This window comes from Octopus sinensis, linkage group LG1 (assembly GCF_006345805.1).
Source record: "Octopus sinensis linkage group LG1, ASM634580v1, whole genome shotgun sequence".
Classification (NCBI taxonomy): Eukaryota; Metazoa; Mollusca; class Cephalopoda; order Octopoda; family Octopodidae; genus Octopus; species Octopus sinensis.
Genome location: NC_042997.1, coordinates 114,715,930 through 114,736,272, shown reverse-complemented (window position 1 = coordinate 114,736,272; position 20,343 = coordinate 114,715,930). Strand labels below are relative to the sequence as shown.

The 20,343-nt window shown below is 39.1% G+C and overlaps 1 protein-coding gene across 4 annotated transcripts in view; it reads left to right on the top strand.

Moving 5' to 3' along the window:
- The first annotated feature begins 6,628 nt into the window (after positions 1-6,628).
- LOC115210547 (ankyrin repeat domain-containing protein 12) overlaps positions 6,629-20,343 on the top strand; it is a 57,586-nt gene continuing 43,871 nt past the window's right edge. For 3 of the 4 annotated variants that reach the window (XM_029779172.2, XM_029779152.2, XM_036504161.1), the window contains exons 1-2: positions 6,629-6,716; positions 14,857-15,009. In XM_029779172.2, coding sequence (XP_029635032.1) covers positions 14,938-15,009 — 72 coding nt within the window. In that variant the 5' untranslated portion in view covers positions 6,629-6,716; positions 14,857-14,937. Of the gene's footprint in view, positions 6,747-14,856; positions 15,010-20,343 lie in introns of all 4 variants that reach the window. The other variant, XM_029779160.2, reaches the window with a different exon arrangement.

Below are 20,343 nucleotides of genomic sequence, written 5' to 3'. Positions count from 1 at the left end.
AGCAGCTTCCAGATTTCTTCAGTTTCATTTCTTTTGGGATCAGAAGCAGAATATTTCGTATATTTTCATTTGTCTTGCTTATTTTTACACTTTTTTTGCTGAATTTTTTTCTTGAGAACACATTCTTCGTGGAAAATGGTGATTGTGATGTCTGTATCTAGCATATATATTTCTTGACTGCCCACAAGGTGCTAAACATAGAGGGGACAAACAAGGACAGACAAAGGCATTAAGTCGATTACATTGACCCCAGTGCGTAACTGGTACTTTATTTATCGACCCTGAAAGGATGAAAGGTAAAGTCGACCTCGGCGGAATTTGAACTCAGAACGTAACGGCAGATGAAATACGGCTACGCATTTCGCCCAGCGTGCTAACGTTTCTGCCAGCTCACCGCCTATATCTAGCATATAGGCTGTCTATTTTTTTAGTGGTCAGTCCTCTAAATTTTGTATGTAAAAAATTTTCTAATCTTCGGATTTTTTAAAAATATGCTAGGCCACTGGTTTTAATTGATTAATATCAATTTTTACCCTTATTTAATTATATATATATATATATATATATATATATATATATATATATATATATATATAATCATCATCATCATCATCATCATACGTCTGTTGTCCATGCTGGCATGGGTTGGACAGTTTGGCTGGGGCTGGCACACTGGAAGGCTGCACCAGACTCCAGTCTGATTTGGCATGGTTTTCTACAGCTTGATGCTATTCCTAAAGCCAACCACTCTGAGAGTGTAATAGGTGCTTTTATGTGCCATACCATTATCAATATTTAGCATCTGTAGTCCATCCTGGTATGGTTTAGATGGTTTGACAAGAGCTGGCTAGCCAGAGAACTGCATTGGTATGGTTTTTGTGGCCAGATGCCCTTCCTAACACCATCTGATTTACAGAGTGGACTGGGTGCTTTTCATGTGGCATCAGCAACTGCCAGGTCACCAAGTATTAGTCAAGACAAAGACTCTTCAACTGAAGGAGTAGGTGAGAGAGGTGGCTTTGTACCAGGTGAGGAGGGGTTAAACTATGATAGAAATACCTGGCTACCCCTGTCGAGGGAGAGAGAGGAAGATGGTGAAGATATGCAGGGCGTACCCTCAAGATACAGGGATATATGTATGCATGTTCATATGGGTATATGCATATAGTTTAAAAGAAAAACCAGAAAACAGACAGTATGTTAATTATTTCATAACAATTGTTTCTGTTGTCAGTGATCAATAATTAGTAAATATATTGATAGTCAACTACCTCATCAGATGGCATACATATGTGGTTGTTTGTATGTGTTTATTTATATGCCTAATTAATAATCAATTTTCTAATTTGCCATCCAACAGTACATACTTCAACAGTAATTATTATTAATTTGTCTCTTTCTAATCCTTGCTTTGTTATTTCAATCACAGTTGCTGTTTTTTTTGTTCATGTCCTTCAAGATCTTCTCTACAACCTAGACCCCACGTATCACCTTTTAATCTCTGGCAAACCACACATCCTATTTCTCTCTCAGACACAAATTTCTCACCTCTAATGTACAATCCAGTTTTGTTGTCTCTAATACACTTTCTACTCAAATTTCACACCAAACTTTACTATCTTCATATTCTCCTTGTCTCTTACCTCTCATAACTGGACTTCTGCAAGAACAACTTCCATTTCTGCTTCAAAGTCTCCCTCCTTCATTTTCCTCTATTGCTATCTAAATACCTCAGACCATCAGAAACTCTTTGAACATATCACCTCCACACATTGAAAACATCTATCTTATCTCTGCCAAGTCTTCATCTTCATAGCCCCCATGCTCATCCCACACTGATGCTACCTGTGCAAAAACTAACTCTCTTTGCTATTCTCATCTCTGCCGGTGGCACATGACCTGCTGTGCTTGAGGAGACCTATTGAGTGAAGTACATCAACATCAAAATAAATATCAAATGGAAATTGTAGTTGCGATACCTGTGCCGGTGGCACATAAAAAGCACCATCCGAACGTGGCCAATGCCAGTGCTGCCATGACTGGATTCTGTGCCGGTGGCACATAAAAAGTACCAACCAATCATGGCTGCTGCCAGCCTCCCCTGGCACATAAAAAGCACCCACTACACTCACAGAGTGGTTAGCTTTAGGAAAGGCATCCAGCTGTAGAAACACTGCCAGATCAGAATGGAGCCTGGTACAGCCTCCTGGTTTCCAAGACCCCGGTCGAACCGTCCAACCCGTGCTAGCACGGAAAATGGACGTTAATGATGATGATGATCTCTTTACACCAATGTATTCCATCCTTTACCTGCACTCTAGACCAACACACACAAACACTCTACTCTCTTTCCCACCTCAAAAACTTAACCCCTTCCATACTGTGACTAAAGCTGCACCCCAGTGCTGGCACCACATTGAAAGCATCTGTGCTGGTGCCACATAAAAAGCACTGGTTATGGTATAACATAAGAAGCACCCAGTACACTCTGTAAAGTGGTTGGCATTAGGAAGAGCATCAGCTGTAGAAACCAATCCGAAACTGGTGACTGGCGCCTGGTACAGCACTCCAGCTTGCCAATTCCTGTCAAACTATCCGATCTATGCCAGCATGGAAAGCAGATGTTAAAAGATCATAATGTACTCCAGGGTCCCGTTTTGTACCTTCCTCTTCTATATACAATGACCTACCAACCACTACATCCAGCAATACTCACTCTTATGCAGATGATACAACTTACCATTCTTCTCTAACCTGCCTCAACCATGCATCATCTACACACAAACTAGGCACCGTACACCAGGCTTGCATTGATTCCATAGGCAAAGACTTGAAACCTTCCTCCAGTAGAGTGATGTCAGTCTTTTAACAGCGAAATAACTCAAGCACTCTCCAAACCAAGAAACACCACTGCACTACTCCACCACCCCACTCCCACCCCCTCACCAGTGGCACTTAGCTAGAGCACTCTTATCACTGCAGATACTGGGCCTCTATCATCAAAAATCTCTCTTAACAAAAGCACATCCAGAAAATATTTCAATCCCTACCTGTTACTGACACCCACAATAGAGTATTGCTCCCACACCTAGGACAGTGCTGCTGCACAGAGATACCATGGACTGCATTCTGAGAAGGCCCATTCAACATAGACAAGCTCCAGCCTCTGTTCCATAGGCATGCTGTTCCCCTTTTATGTCTTTTCTAGAGCTACAATAATGGCCTTCTCTTAAAGTAAGCTGATCTTGTACCACTTCTGCAGAAGTACATCTGCCTTGCTCTTGTTGCATCCAACACCCTTCCCCATGCTAACCACAATACTTAAGCCTCTTCCTCAGAACATCATCCCTCTAGAATCTCCTCCTTGCTCATGACTCTCATGTAGATGTTGACGTGCAACACTTTAACCCTTTCAGCCCAGCTGGTACATATTTGTGCCAGTCAAAAATTTTACAACCCAAATCTTTAAAATTGCCATTCTATGTGATGCAATATAGTACCACTCTGGTTTTTCTTATAAATATGTAGCACCAGGCATATGATCAGAGTGTATGACACTGTAATGGCAGCTCAAAAGGCTCACATATGTATAACCCCCCCCCCCTTGCCGCCATTACTGACTTAAGACAAAATTCCATGTTGAAAGGGTTAAACAGAATATTAACAGCATCAACCTCACTAGTCTCAGTGGGCCCAGCTAGTGTCCTTTGGTTCTACTCTTTCCTCTAAACTAAGTAAGTTACGTATACAATAGTTGCAGGCATGGCTGTGTGGTAAGAAGCTTGCTTCCCAACCACATGGTTCCAGGTTCAGTCCCACTGTGTGGCACTTTGGACAAATATCTTCTACTATAGCCTCGGGCCAACCAAATCCTTGTGAGTAGATTTGGTAGACAGAAACTGAAAGAAGCCCATCGGATATATATATATGTATGTATGTATCTGTGTTTGTCCCCCACCACTGCTTGACAACCGATGTTGGTGTGTTTACATCCCTGTAGCTTAGCAGTTTGGCAAAAGTGACTGATAGAATAAGTACTAGGCTTACAAAGAATACGTCCTGGGGTCGATTTCTTTGACTAAAAGTGATGCTCCAGCATGGCCGCAGTCTAATGACAAACCAATAAAAGAATATCACAGTATTGACCAGACTATCAGATGTTGTTATACATTGCTGGTCACAATGCGCTTTTGCATCGTTTTTAGCTTTCGAATGATGCCACCCTGCTGGCGAGGCAAGCAGGCCAACAGTCCCTCTAATTGGACAACTCTTCAATCACAGACTTACTCATTTACAGTTGAGTGGACTGGGCCAACATGAAATGAAACGTTTTGCTCAGAAACACAATGCGCTGCCCGGTCTGGGGATAACCACTAGGCCATGTAGCCTTGTGGTTGGGGTGTTGCCCAACATATGTCTGTCATGGGGAAATTTTTTAGTGCAGCAGGCAAAAATTTGCAAAGAAAAGGTCCTTGGGCAGATCACAAGTTCTGACTCCTGTATCTGTGTAAATCTTGTATATATCTATGTATAATTCAGTATACATTAATAAAGATATGTTTAACAAATTAAATTAACGCATAACATCTCCATTAATGCCGCCACTGAATTTAGGATGTTTATATTACTTATGAAGTATTCTATTTCTTTCAGCTAATGTAGTTGGGTCTCAAGGGGGTGGTACAAACCTGGTAGTATGTGTTTTATAGTGAAAGCAAAATTTCCATTCAAATGGCAATTACCGGATGATTTTCCGTTCGAGTCTTTTATGTCGAAAATAGGCATAGGAATATTGTATAAATTTTATAATTGAAAAATTTATATATTTTGTAGGTACGAGTATACAAGCCTGCGAGTGCAATAAAATGGGGTCGCAGGCGGGGGTTTCCCCACCTCTGATATATGTAATTAATTAACCCTTCAATAATTGTCATCTTTAGTTAGTTCTCTAAAAATCTATATTTTTGTTCCCAAACCATGTTTCTGTTGTCACTAGATAAAATTTGTAACTCAATGAACAGTAAGTTTTCTATTATTTTTAAAGTTTTTTTTTCCACTTTTATCTCTCTCTCTCTCTCTCTCTCTCTCTAATCATGTTTTTATCTCCAGTTCTCTCCCTCTTTGACTCATTTCATTACTCCTCTGCTGTCTTTAGATTTTTTTAGTTTCAAGAGCAGACGTTGCTCTGTCCCTAAATGAAAACATTTTGATTTACTTTCTGCATGTGGGCAATCAAAAACTGAGCAGGTTACTCAGCTTGTCAGCAATATACTGCTCATTGTTAACACGTATACTGATCTAACTTATTGTGTTTAAAGCTACTACTGTAATAAGCTGGTACCCCTTTATGTTACAAATATATTTTATCTTCGTCTCGTTAGATTCAGCAAGACTTGATTATTGTATCAGAGTTGAGTAATTCACCTGAAACAGAATTCACCTTCAGGACAGTAACTACAATACTGGACAATGATATTTTTTGACAATTTCGTCTTGGATTTTCACTTGTCCCTTAATTTGTGCTGTACAATTAACTTTTCTTTAGTTCAAAAGACACTTTTCAGCTGGGTCTCCCCTGCAAGTTTTATGTTTTCATGTCTGGTCACGACTTCAATGTTTCATTGAGATCACTTTCATTCACAATAATGAAGTTGATAGAATTTTTAAGTTGGTCTCATGAATGAAAAGAAAAAAAAAACACAAAAGGTATAAAAGATGAAATTATCCAGAAAAAAAAAAACTTGTATCTCCCTAAGGAAACTAAGAAAAAGAAAAAAAATGGAGGTGGGAATTAAACAGCAGAAGGTAGTGGTGGAGAGGTTGTACACCCCAGACAAATGATGTGTTTAGCTGCACCTTTTGGACATGATTGCAAAAGCATTTCTGCAGAGAATGACCAGCAACGCTCGCTGTAACATCCACCCTCACCTCATGAAATATCAACAAAATAGATGTTCATGAAATGCCTCTTTTTTTTATATCTATATAGATATAGAGATACGAGGGTGAGTCAAAAAGTAATGCCATTTTGTTTAGGAGAGGTATAATTACCAACACAGGAACATGTATCATACATCAAAATGAAGCTGGTTCTCTGTGGGGTCACATCCCTACTTCTCAACATAGTCACCGTTTCTCTTAATATCAATGTTCCACCTTTGAATGAGAGCATGTATCCCTACCTCATAAAATTCTGTTGACTGTTCTTTGAGCCACTTCTTCATTACAGTTTTCACTTCCTTGTTACTGGACTATCATCTCTTTGGCCCCATGAAAGAGGGTTTGAGAGGCAAACATTATTCCAGTAACAAGGAAGTGAAAACTATAGTGAAGACGTGGCTCAAGGAACAGTCAACAGAATTTTACGGGGCAGGGATACATGCTCTCATTCAAAGGTGGAATATTGCTATTGAGAGAAACAGTGACTATGTTGAGAAGTAGGGATGTGATCCAGAGAGGACCAGCTTCATTTTGATGTATGATATATGTTCCTGTGTTGGTAAACGAAATGGCATTACGTTTTGACTCACTCTTGTATATATATATACATTTTACATTTTCATTTTTTTTGTTTGTTTGTTTGTTTAGAAAACCTGATGGATTTTTATAGAAGTAGCTTCAACAACTTGTTTGTTTTCTTTGGTACAGATGGATCTTGGTCTTCCATGTCTTTCTAAATCTTCAACTGAACCAGTCACTTCAAAGCCCTTGATAAGGTTGGCCATTGTGTCTTGTTTTATCGACTGGTATGTTGATAAGATGGCACATTTCTCTCTTATTTTATATTTCATTTTTATGTTTACATTATAAAAATACACTGTACATTCTAGTAATGTTGGCTCATGTTGATATTTGTGGCTCTGACTAGTGAGTAACTCTATAATTAAACAATTATAGGGTAATAGTTGCAAGCAAAAATCATTATTTGTAATTTCACTATATTATTGAGTAACAATAATCAATGAATGAATAATAATTCCTTCAAGTTTTGGTATAAGGCCAGCAATTTTAATGGGAAAGGAAGTTGATTCCATCAACCCCAGTGCTGACAGGTATTTATTTTATTGACATGGATGGATGAAAAGCAAAGTTGACCATGGCAAGATTTGAACTCGGAATATAAAAAGCCAGAAGAAATGCTGCTCTGCTTATTATTTGACACACTAATGATCCTGCCAGCTCACTGCCTTAATAGTGATAATAAAAATGGTGATGAGAATCCTTACTACTATAGGCACAAAGCCTGAAATTTCAGGGCAAAGGGCTTGTCGGATACATCAATCCCAGTGCTCAGCTGGGACTTAGTTTATCAACCTTCAAAGAATAAAAGGCACAGTCAACTTTTAGTGACATTTGAATTCTGAACATAAAGAAGCAGAAGAAATACCACTAAGCATGATGATGTTGATGACGATGAGAGTACTGGTGGCATCATCGTCGTCGTTTAACATCTGCTTTCTATGCTGGCATGGGTTGGACAGTTTTACTGAGGACTGGCAGGCTGCACCAGGCTCCAGTCTGATTTGGCATGGTTTCTACAGCTGGATGCCCTTCCTAACACCAACCACTCCGAGAGTGTAGTGGGTGCTTTTTATGTGCCACCAGCACGGGAGCCAGTCAGGTGGAACTGGTATCAACTCTGCTCAAATGGTGGTTTTTACATGCCACCAGCACAGGTGCCAGTCAGATGGCCCTGGTATTGGTTACGCTTGAATGGTGATTTTTACATGCCATCAGCACAGGTGCCAGTCAGGCGGCACTGGGATTGGTCATACTTGAATGGTACTTGCTTTTTATGTGCCACCAACATGGGTGTACCAATAATAATAATAAGACAAGCTGGCAGCATCATTGGCACACTGGGCAAAAACTTAGCTGCATTTTATCCACCTTTACATTCTGTGTTCAAATTACACCAAGGTCGACTTTGTCTTTCATCCTTTCAGGGTTAATGTAACTAACTTATCCCTTACCCTGAAATTGCTGGCCTTGTGCTGAAATTTGAAATTATTATTATTATTATTATTTTGAACTTGGTGCTGCATTCTCTTTGCAGTTTTAGCTGATTCTTGCACCTCAAACAACTATTTATAAACTGTCATGTATAAATGACAAATTTGAGAACCTGTCTGTTTTATCAGTCAATACATAGGTTCTCTGATCAGTGGTGACCTGCAGCCATGATACATTCTTAACACAAAGGACTTCAAATTCACATAGCAGCAGGTCTAGTGATCTCACACACACACATGTATGTGGTTAATGTGATAGTGTTTACTTCTTCAATACCAGTTGTCAAATCTCTGGCAATGTTGATCTTCAGTCTCACTGCTGTAGAAAACTATTTGGAACACAAGTTTTTTCTGCATGGCTTGTTTGCTCTTCAAGACTATAGAAGAGTCTTTGGTCACTTTAGGAGCTATGTTGCTATGATTAACCAATAGGTATCAAAGATTATTCCAAATAAAGATATATCCATCTTTTATAGCTGGATATTTACACCGTCCTGAAAAAATATTGTCTTTGGTTGTATTGCTTTGAAGGTACCCTTGAGTTCATCAAGCATGATCTTAATTCACTTTGATCTGTTATGAGCCCCAGGACTCGCGGCCAAGCATTAAAGTGATTGAGATTACAACACACCCCACTCAATAGCCCATTGCAGGATTACTAATACAGTGTTTTGCTCAGAAACACAACACCCTACCTGGTCAGGGAATTAAAACCATGATTTTAATGATCATGAGTGCAACATGCTAACCACTGGGCCATACCTGACCCAAATATACCCACCAGCTACATCTGGCCAAAATATTCTACCTGTTTTATGTTCAAAGTGGCCATATTCAGCCTCTCACACCTACCCTACAGTATAATTCCAAAAATAAACTATCACCTCATTAAAATCTCAAAACTACAAGGAAATGCATGGTTAATTAAAAACAATGTGAATACATAATTAATGCTAAAGGTTTAAACTGAAGACAACAATATTGTCAGTGTGGTCAATGCCTGACTGTTGTATCCTGGTCTAGAAGAACTCTGACTCTCAGCTGGAGCTACTAACATCCAGTTGATCACATGGTTGAATTGGGTTGCTTGGAGGGCACAGTTTTATCTCCAACCTCAAAATGCTAGCTATACTATATGCTTGTTAACTGTGGTACAAAATCTGTCCCATGATAGTCCAGTGATAGAAAATACAGTTGGAAGTGGTCAGAATCCACAAATATGATGACCTTGATCTGTTGTTGTTAAGCAACAAGACGGGTAAGGGTGATTAGGTGATGGTCTTGGGGAAAAAAAAATTTTGGTCGTCTTTTAGTCGAGGGCTCTTCGTTGACACGCGACCCCACTGGGTGGTGGCCCTCGAAGTCACTGGAAATGGAGATCTCCAGGTCCAAATTCTTGAACGGCACCTTGATCTGTTGCAGTGACTCTCAGGAATGGGTCCACCAAGTTTTTGGATTGAGATGTGTGCATATACTATGTGCTGCAGATATTTCACAACTGGTGTTCAAGAAAAATGCTTTGTTCGTTTCCACAGAGACACTGTTTATCATCAATAGAACCATTTGACTGGAGGTTCAAAGTTCAGCCCCCCCCCCTCTGTTGAAATGGTTATACATGTATATTGTGTGTATGTGTAGATCACCTTCAACTAGAGCCTGGACTAATTAATGCATTATGTAAAGCATATGTTGGGTGTGTGTGTGTGTATTAATTATAGACCAACGCCCATTTAACTCAAGACACCAGAATGAAACTGTGTGAAGCCTTTAAAGAGTAGATGTAATTTGAAAACTGCTTTCTTTAATTTTTACATCATTGTTTCGTGTCCTGTCCATTGTCCTTGTTGGCATGGGTTGGATGGTTTGACCAGGGCTGGTAAACTGAGGGGTTGCACCAGACTCCAGTCTGATTTGGCGTGGTTCCTACAACTGAATGCCTTTCCTAACACCAACCACTTCGAGTGTCTGTTTTCCATGCTGGCATGGATTTGACAGTTTGATATGGGAGCTGACATACCAAGGTCAGCACCAGGCTCCAATTGTCTATTTTGGCATGGTTTCTACAGCTGGATACCTTTCATGACACCAAACACTCTACAGAGTGTACTGGGTGCTTTATATGTGATACCAGCACAGGGGTTTTTTACGTGACACCAGCCTGCATTATATTATATCCAGTAGTTTGGTATTCACCAACACATACCTATTATAAGGAACATGTTCCCTCTTTATATTAATTCTAAAAGTAACAAAGTCATCTGCTATGGCTTGGTTAGTAGACCAACTGCTGCACCTTAACAAGCTCTGATGTAAATGGAGAGGCTGAGAAATCCACAAAAGTGATTTTCTGTTGGGGCTCTTTAAAAACATTTGCAAATGACACCCAATATTGACTGAGATTGATACAGCTGGGAGATGATAGATGACTAATGAGAAATGGCTAAATTACCAAGGATGAGATACCTAAAACAAAAGAAATGGGCAGGAAAAAATAGAAACCTGACAACTCACTTCAGTTTACACTTAGAGCCAGTTTGAAAAAGTCAGAGATACTAAAATAATGTATAACTTTTTAGCATTTAAACTGGCCATATCTGGCCCAAATATTCTACCTGTTTTATCTTCAGATGGGCCAGATCTGAACTCTTACACTTAACTTCCAGTGCCATTCTAGAAATAACCAATCACATCATTGAAGTCTCAAAGCTTTGAGATAATGCATGAATAATTCAAAACAATGTGAATAAAAAAAGCATTATGTTAGACAAAGTAATCTGAATGCTGAAGGATTAACATCACCATTGACTTCCAAACTGTGAGATGTCAGTGCAATATTTACATATGTGCATACCACATACGTCCACATATATAATGTAATATGTCTGCTGGTGTTCACATTGGTAGGCTTATGATTAAGATAGATTCCACTGTTTCTTCTACTGAAATTGTTAATGTAGTCACTCTTCACTGCCTTAATCAATGAGTTATTTTATTGTAAAACATCATCATTGTCTATTGATATTAGCTTTTTGCCAGCTCAGTTTCAAGTTGGTAGTTTTTTGTATTATGTGCAAGGATTTATGATTTGTTGTTAATAGAAGTTGTTGAAATGATGTTGATGTTTATACAGCTCTAATTCAAACGAATGTCATTTTGAGTATGTTTATTTATTTACTCAGCATGTGTGAGTGTGTGGTTGAAAAGCTTCCAGCCATGGGGCTGTCAAATTTAGTCCCACTGCATGGCACCTTAGGCAAGTGCTTGCTATAGCCCCAGGCTATGTAAATGGATTTGGTTGATGGAAACTGAAAAAATCCCATTGTGTATGTGAACACAAACACACGTATATAAATGTGTGTGTTGTGTCTACCCGTGTCTAGACATTATGCAATGGTTGTAAATGTTTTCAACTGTTTAATATTAGTTTCGTTTCAAGTCAATTCTGATGGGGCAAACCTTTGATTGAAAGTGTTCTAATTGCATTAGTACTGTCTTTTGTTGCTTGTTCTTTTTTGTTTTTCTTTCTTCTTTCAGCCATGGTGTATCTAGGACTACATTGTCTAATAGGCCCCCTTTTTTTTTAAGATTGTAGAAGTTTTGTTTGGGCCTAGCAAAAGGAGGAAGGACCACACCTATGAACCTAAGACTGGTCAAGTAAAAAGTAGAAGCCCCAGTTGATAGATTATCCTGAAACTGGAGACTTGGTCTGAATGCTTGCAACAGAGTGGACTTAAATAGTCAGTCAGTGGTAGGCCAGGTGTTAAATCAAGCAATGGATTTGCTACTTCTAGCAGTCGGGTGACTTTATAGAGGCTCCCTTTTTAGCTCAAACTGTCTGCTTGTTTTTTCTATTTTGGTAATGAGCATAATTTATCTCCTGTCAATTGTTTCTAGCAGTGTAGCATTCTTTGAATATTAACTGCTGCATAAACTAACTCCTGACTATATAGCAAATCTCCTGGGCATTTCTTTTTATTATTTTTTTTTTTTTTTGTGCAATACTCTAGTCTCTTAATTGTAGAATGTCAAACATGAACATTGTACGTTTGTCTCCTAGTATACATTGCTGTGTGTGTGTGATTGGCTTCTTTCAGTTTCCATCTACCTAATCCATTCGAGGCTTTGGTCAGCCCAGAGCTTTTGTAGAAGACGCTTGTCTCAAGGTGCCAGCACAACAGGACTGAACCTAAGACCACGATTAGGAAGCAAACTTCTTAACCATTCAGCAAGGTGCACGCACGCACACACACACACAAGTTATTGAGCTTTAGATAATCTGTGTAAATTAATTGGCATAAAAGAAATGCAAGTGAAGCTCAGAATTTCAATCCTTTTTTTCAACTTCTAGATACAGTTGTATAGTGTAATGACATCTTTTTCCATGTGTGTATTGCTTCTAGATGAGTTCCTGCAAGCCCTAATGTTACAGTCAGTTTTGATACACCCATTAAGTTTCTGTTTGGTTTCTGCGACTGTTAGCAGTCTGAGTTTTTTTTACTCTCCACACCATGCTGGAGTTAGTTTAATGTCTTTCTCTACCCTAACCTCTTCATCAGAGTATGCAATTAATAGTGAAAATAGTCATAGTATTTCAGTGCTAGACAGTTATGACCTTTGATCAAATACATTCCAGTAATGACCATTTCAAGTATTCTCTTCGGGTAGTGAATCCAAGATTATATCATCCAATATGACCTTCAACTTTTTATTATTTCTTTAGGAACAGTTGAGTGTGAATTGAGGGGAATTTGGCTGCTATTTCTTTCCGCTGCCCCATGTCTGTGTAAAGCGACCATGTAGCCTTACTGGATGGCTCAACAGTTAATAGATTTAGTAAAAACTAAGCTCAGTGTTTATCCTTAATTGTTTTAATATTGATTAAAAGAATACCAATTAGGTGTTTTGGCCAATGTGGTTGGTACTAAAATAGTTGCAGTTTGGCAGTTAATAAGTATTTGCTCAGCCTGCTAGAAACAGCAGCAAAATCCCTTTCAGAATATACCTATTGTCTTTAAAAAAGAAAACACTCAAAGGATACTACAGTGCTAGGACTAAAAGAATTTAAAAAAAAACAAAAAAAACTGGATGGCCATGGCTGAAACACCATCTGATCTATCAGGGTTGACTTGGAGCTAAACTACAGCTACTAACTTTTATTATTACTTCATAATATTATATATATATATATATCAATTTGTCTCTTTCTATATTTATGACCTAGTCACTGATCCTCTAAGCTGTTGTAGGATTGTCTTGAATCAACTTTTGCTCCCCCTACCTCTCTCTTCCTCTATTATTATGTTCTTTTTTTCTTTTCTTTACTGTCTCTTTGCCCCCATTCTCTCTTTCTCACTCTCTCTCTCTCTCTCACTTCCTTCCTTTCTTTCGTCTATTTTCAGATATTTTTTTTGTTTTTGTTTGTTTTCGATTTGTTAATTGGTACTATTCATAACTGTCAGTAATTTTTTTTTTTCCATTTATAAATCAAATTATTTTCTGGTTTCAAATTGTTATTGTCTTTCTGTGTTGTAGTAGTAGTAGTATGTTATAATCTTGATGTCCATGTCTGCGATCTAGATCAAATACTACTTATTGAAATTATGTATCTCCAAGCTAATCAACTTTTCAGTGTTCTCATTCTCACATCACTTCAGTGTTGCTATCTCACACTATTAGCCACTCCCCCCACCACTCTACACTCGAAACATTAATAACTCAGTTAATGATAAACATTTTCAAGTTCATAGTCAGAGACAGGTGTAATAATGCCTCAAACATAACGAGGCATTCGTTATATATTGAGGGTAGTTCCACTTCTCTGTAGCTATTAGATTTGAAGTGTATTCTTTTGTTTGTTTCAGTCATTTGACTGCAGCCATGCTGGAGCACTGCCTTTAATTGAACAAAGCAACTCCAGGACTTATTCTTTGTAAGCCTTGTACTTATTCTATCAGTCTCTTTTGCCGAACTTCTAAGTTATGGGGACGTAAATGCACCAATATTGGTTGTCAAGTGATGTTTGGGGGGACAGGCACACAAACACACACACACACATATATATATATATATACACACACACATGACAGGCTTCTTTCAGTTTGCGTCTACCAAATCCACTCTCAAGGTTTTGGTCGGCCCACGACTATAGTACAAGGCACTTGCTCAAGGTGCCATGCAGTGGGACTGAACCTGGAACCATGTGGTTGGTAAGCAAGCTACTCACCACACAACCACTTGTAAACAAATAGTTCTCAACCGTTTAAAAAAAATTTTTTTTTTTTATCTAAGGACCCCTTTCATCCCTATTAAATTCTGGTGGATCCTCATAGCCATTCAATGTGTAAAAGCTAGTTCATTGATACTTCTTTCAAAATTCCTATTTTATTTTTTACACGCTAACTTGTGTAGGTTAAACTAATACATGTATGTATTCATCTAATACATTGGAATAAATAGACATACTACAATGTTTACCGGCTGATGTCTGTCGATTTTGTATCCTCTCCACTTTCTTATTTGCCGTATATATATATGTGTGTGTGTTGGTGTGTCTGTGTTTGTCCCCCCACCATAGCTTGACAACCAATGCTGGTGCATTTACATCCCCGTAACTTAGCGGTTCGGCAAAACAGACTGATAGAATAAGTACTAGGCTTACAAAGGAGAAGTCCTGGGGTTGATTTATTCAACTAAAGGTGGTACTCCAGCATGACAAGTAAAACAATAAAATCATTTCCATTTGAAGTTAAACATTTGAGTATTTCATGCAGTTCTGTTGTTGAAAACTTAAAATTCTTTTATAGCCCATACATTTTTTAACGAGTATTTCTCTTTCTCCTTTCAGATGCAAAATATTTTTTTGATTATTTCTCATACTTTTGGAAATTCTCTGGATACTTGACAGAGATACCTGAAAGCTGTCTGCATGCCTTCTATAATAAATATTGTAGTGTTTTGGATGCAAGACATGTCCGAAAAGAAATCACCTTCTCAGAAGGTAATGTAATATTTTGGCTTCTATTTCCTGTTTTGTGGTGTTATAAAAACGTTTATTTCATGTTATTTTGCTTTATGAAGTTGTACATAATTGGAGTCCAGATTCCAACAGACACTTGGAGTTGGCCAGCTCCATGTCAAACTGTCCAACCCATGCCAGCATGGAAGGCAGACGTTAAACAATGATGATGATATATATATTGTTGTCATCGTCATTTAACGTTCGCTTTCCATGCTGGCATGGGTTGGACAGTTTGACTTAGGGCTGGCAAGCCAGAAGGCTGCACTAAGCTCCAATCCGATCTGGTAAAGTTTCTACAGCTGGATGCCCTTTCTATCGCCAACCACTCTGAGAGTGTAGTGGGTGCTTTATACATGCCACTGGCATGAGGGCCAGTCAGGCGGTACTGGCATCAACCAGGCTTGAATGGTGCTTTTTACGTGCCACCAGCATGGGAGCCAGTCAGCTGGCACTAACAACAATCACACTTGAATGGTGCATTTTATGTGCCACTGGCAGGCATGCCAAGTTTTCACCGCTTCAGCAAGATACCTGCTCCTCTCTCTTTCTCTATCAGAGATTCTTATTCCTCCAATCCGTACCCCTCTCAGTTGAGGGATTTTATCTTGCAGGTAATTGGTTGTCTCACAAGTGCTAGTGTCATATAAAAAGCACCCAGTATACTCTGTTAAATGGTTGGCATTAAGAAGATCTTGCAGCTGTAGAAACCTTACCAAAATTGATACAGAGCCTAGGAGAGCACTCTAACTCGTCTGTTCTTGTCAAACTGTCCAATCCATGCCAGCTGGAAAAACGGACATCAAATAATGATGCTTATGTATATACATGGCACTTTGAGCAAGTGTCTATTGTGTTAACCAAAACCTTGTGAATGGATTTCATAGATGGAGAAAGAAGCCATGTGTGTGCGGTCTCTTTGTCTTGACATTAGTGTGACCATCATACAAGTTATGTCATTGGTTTTCAGTCTGCGAAAATATTGTCCCGCCATGGGGGAAATTATTACCTTACTTGGAAACAGATGGAGGTTGATGGCAGGAAGGGCGTCTGGCTTAGAAAGTCTGCCTCAACAAATTCCATCTGATCTAAGTAAGCGTGGAAAAGTGAATATTAAAATGATGATGCAATAACATTGAAGGTGCTCATGCTGGTGGCACGTGAAAAACAACATTCGAGTGTGGTCGTTGCCCGTGCAGGTGGCACATAAAAGCACCCACTACACACTCGGGATAGCTGGTGTTAAGGAAGGACATCCAGCTGTAGAAACTCTGCCAGATCAGATTGGAGCCTGGTGCACCTTTCTGGTTCGCCAGTCCTCAGTCAAACTGTCCAACCCATGCCAGCATGGAAAATGGACAGTAAACGATGATGATGATGGTATGTGTGTGTGTGTGTGTATAAAATACAATGAGCAATAAAAAAACAGGCTTACAATGTTAACCAATACAGTTGACCTCAGTGCAGTTTTCTGCTACATGTAACCTGGGGTGGCAGAGGCAAAGATATTTCTAACTTGGATAGGTTTTAAAGATCAAGATCTCTATCATAAAAACTGAATAACTGTGTAGATATATAGATAATGTCAACAGTGAGTGTGAGTCATGTTATTGTAACACTGTGATTAATCTCCTGCAGATTAGAGATGGAATAGAGAGAGAGAGAGAGCAAAATGTCATTGAGCCTTTGTTAGCTCAACCTGAACGCATTGCTGGCATAGAAACCACCAGTTTCATCACCTCCAGATATGTAGATAACAGGTACCCAGCATATCAGTAGGGTTAGACTTCTATCTATGAGCTGTGTTATAATTATGTTCATCTCTCTCTCTCTCTATTCAAAACATGCTATTTTAAGGTTTGGATCTTGAAAGTTTTGCACGCGTTTTTAAAGACAGAATGGTTGTTGGATTTTTTATTTCTGAGGATGGTTTCTTGTTGACTAACAATGACTAATGATACGGTAGTTATTTCTTATGGTTGACAACAACTTAGAAATGTCAGAGGTGAATGCATGCAGATGTCAATTGTTACAATTTTCATCATCATCATCATTTAACATCCACTTTCCATGCTGGCTTGGGTTGAACGGTTTGACTGAGGTCTGGAAAGCCAGCAGCTGCACCAGGCTCCAATCTGATCTGGGAATACTCCGACAGCTGGATGCCCTTCCTAATGCCAACCACTCTGAGAGCGTAGTGCGTGCTTTTTAGAGGTATAGCTTTGTGAAAGATATTAGACTTGCAATCAATGGCTATCCCTGTCTTTCTGAACTAGTTTTCCACCACATTTCTTAAAAACCATGGTTGAGGTCTTGGTCTCAGGACTACTCATTTCTAGAAACTGCGGTTGGGGGTAAGCAAGGCATGCTCCCTATAGAAAATCTAGCTCCAAAAAAATCAAAGGAGAATGGGCACCAGCCAGCCCAAAGGTTGTGGTGGGCTGCACCTGCCTACCTCAGTTGCTATGGCATTAAAGTAGATCCAACCACCCCTGTTAACAGGGACAAAACCTGGATTTAAAACACTGGATAATGATGATGGCAAGCCAGTTACTGTCTGCTTTAGCATGGTTTTTACAGCTGGATGCTCTTTCTAATGTCTGTTACTGTATAGAGTAGACTGGGTGCTTTTACATGGTACCAACACCATCTGGTGTCTGCGTTGGTGTGGTTGTTATGGCTGGATGATCTTCCTAATGCTAATGACTTCATAGAGTGCACTGGGTGTTTTTCACATGGCACCAGCACATACATACATACATACCAACACAAGGAATATTAGTGGAGCAATCTCATTTAAACTTCTATCAAGTGCAAACTTAACAGATCTAATTGTAATTGTTTGGGACATAAAAGAGAAAAAAAAAAACTGTATAATCATAAAGTTTAACTAATCTACCGATGTGAATGTTACTCAAAAAAAAGAAGGCTATGTACAACTGCTTCAAACCTTGTTTCTATCCTTTGATTATAAATTCACATTTATACTAATGGTTATTGGTACACTTGACTATCTTAATAAATGTTTAAGTGACAATCTTGGAAAGTTAGGGTTTTCAGACCAGGAAAGTGGCCACTTAACACACACTTTATGAATACAGTCAGTAAGTGGAACAGTAATAAATACACAAGCCTTCATTAAAGTTTAAAATGTAATGTTTTTTGTTTTGTTATGCAAATTTCAGCAAATTGTCTTTGTTTCTTTGTTAGAAACCATCTTGTTCCTTATTGGAAGACTTCAAACTATTATAAAGACAGGCACACACACAAACACACTCACTCATCATCATCAATTTGATGTCCATTGTCCATGGGTTGGACAGTTCGGCTGGGCCTGGCAAGCTGGAAGGCTGCACCAGATTCCAGTCTGGTTTGGCATGGTTTTCTACAACTGGATGCCCTTCCTAATACCAACCACTCTGAGAGTAGTGTAATGAGTGCTTTTATGTGCCGCCAGCACAGGTGCCATTTGCATGGCATTGGTATCTGCCACAACTGTAATTTTGCTCGGCTTGATGGGTCTTCTCAAACACACAATAATGCCAAAGGTCTCAGTCATTACCTCCATGAGGCCCAACACTCAAAAGGATCTCAGCTACTTTGTCTCCGTGAAGCCCAACACTTGAAAGGTGCTTTTTACGTGCCACCAGCATGGGTACCACTTACGATTTCACTTGACTTGACTGGTTTTCTCAAGCACATGCCTATTTATACTTGTGTAGTTATGAGGCTTGCTTTGCAACCACATGGTTTCAGGTTCAGTCCCACCGTGTGGCACCTTGGGTAAGTGTCTTCTACTACTGTCCCAGGCTGACTAATACCTTGTGTGTGAATTGGTAGACAGAAGCTGTGTGTAAGCCCATTGTATACGCATGTGTGTCATCATCATCGTATAACATCCGTCTTCCATGCTGGCATGGGTTGGAAGGTTTGACTGAGGCCTGGAGAACTAGCGCCTGCACCAGGCGAGTGTCTTTGTTTGTTTCTCGCCATCACTTGACAACTGATGTTGGTTTCTTTATGACCAACTAAATTAGCAAGTTGGCAAAACTAAGTAAATAAAATAAGTAAAAAAAAAAAATAACAAAACAACTGGAGTTGATTTGTTTGACTAAGACCTTGTGGGTGGTACTCCAGCATGGCTGCAATCCAATCACTGAAACAAAAAAAAAATGATAAAAGCTACTGCCATCAGGGTATGGTGGAAGCAAAATCTATCCCTTACAGTGTTTATTAGTATTGGTTCCTCTATGTCCTGAATTCAGATCTGTCTGGAGTCTATAAAATATTTATTTCTTTATTGCCCCACAGGAGGCTAAACATAGAGGGAACAGACAAAGGGATTAAGTCGATTATATCGACCCCCAGTGTGTACTTATTTAATCGACCCCGAAAGGATGAAAGGCAAAGTCGACTTCAGCAGAATTCGAACTCAGAATGAAATACTGCTAAGCACTTCGCCTGGCATGCTAACAATTCTACCAGCTCTCTGCCCGTGTATAAAATATTATTAAAAAAAATGAGCTTTGGTCTGTTCAGTCAGCTATATGTTATCCCTGTTGATGGATGGCTTTGTACTAATGTAAGAAATTTATATTTCTATATCATCATTATCATAACATTCACTTTTCCATGCCTGATTGGGTCCGATGGAGTTTTTGTTAAGGCAGATATTCTATGGACAGATATTTTTCTTGTTGCCAACCCTCGCCTGTTTCCAAGCAGTGTATTATTTCCTCATGGCCAGACATATTTTTGCAGATTATTGAAAGTAAGTGACACTGCTTATATGACAGTGACACTCGTTTACAACTATCACATGATATCAAGACAAGGAAATGCAAATATACACACACGTACAGCAGGCTTCTTTCAATTTCCATCTTCCAAATCTACTCATAAGGCTTTAGTAGACCTGGGGTTATAGAAGATGCTTAACCAAGGTACTGTACATTGGGACTGAACCCAAGACCACCTGCTTGGGAAGTAAGCTTCTTAACCACACACCCTTATGATATATTTTCAGCAATGTTATTTTATAGTAATTATGTCAATAGAAATAGTTATTATATAATAAAGGCATGGATATCTGGTAAGAAGCTTGCTTCCCTATTACATGGTTCCAGGTTCGGTCCCACTGTGTGGCACCTTGGGCAAGTGTCTTCTACTATAATCTGGCTAACCAAAACCTTGTGAGTGGATTTGGTAGATGGAAACTGAAAGAAGCCTAACGTGTGTCTGTATGTGTGTGTCTTTGTGTCTGTGTTTGTCTCCCACCACTGCTTGACAGCCAGTGTTGGTGTGTTTACATCCTTG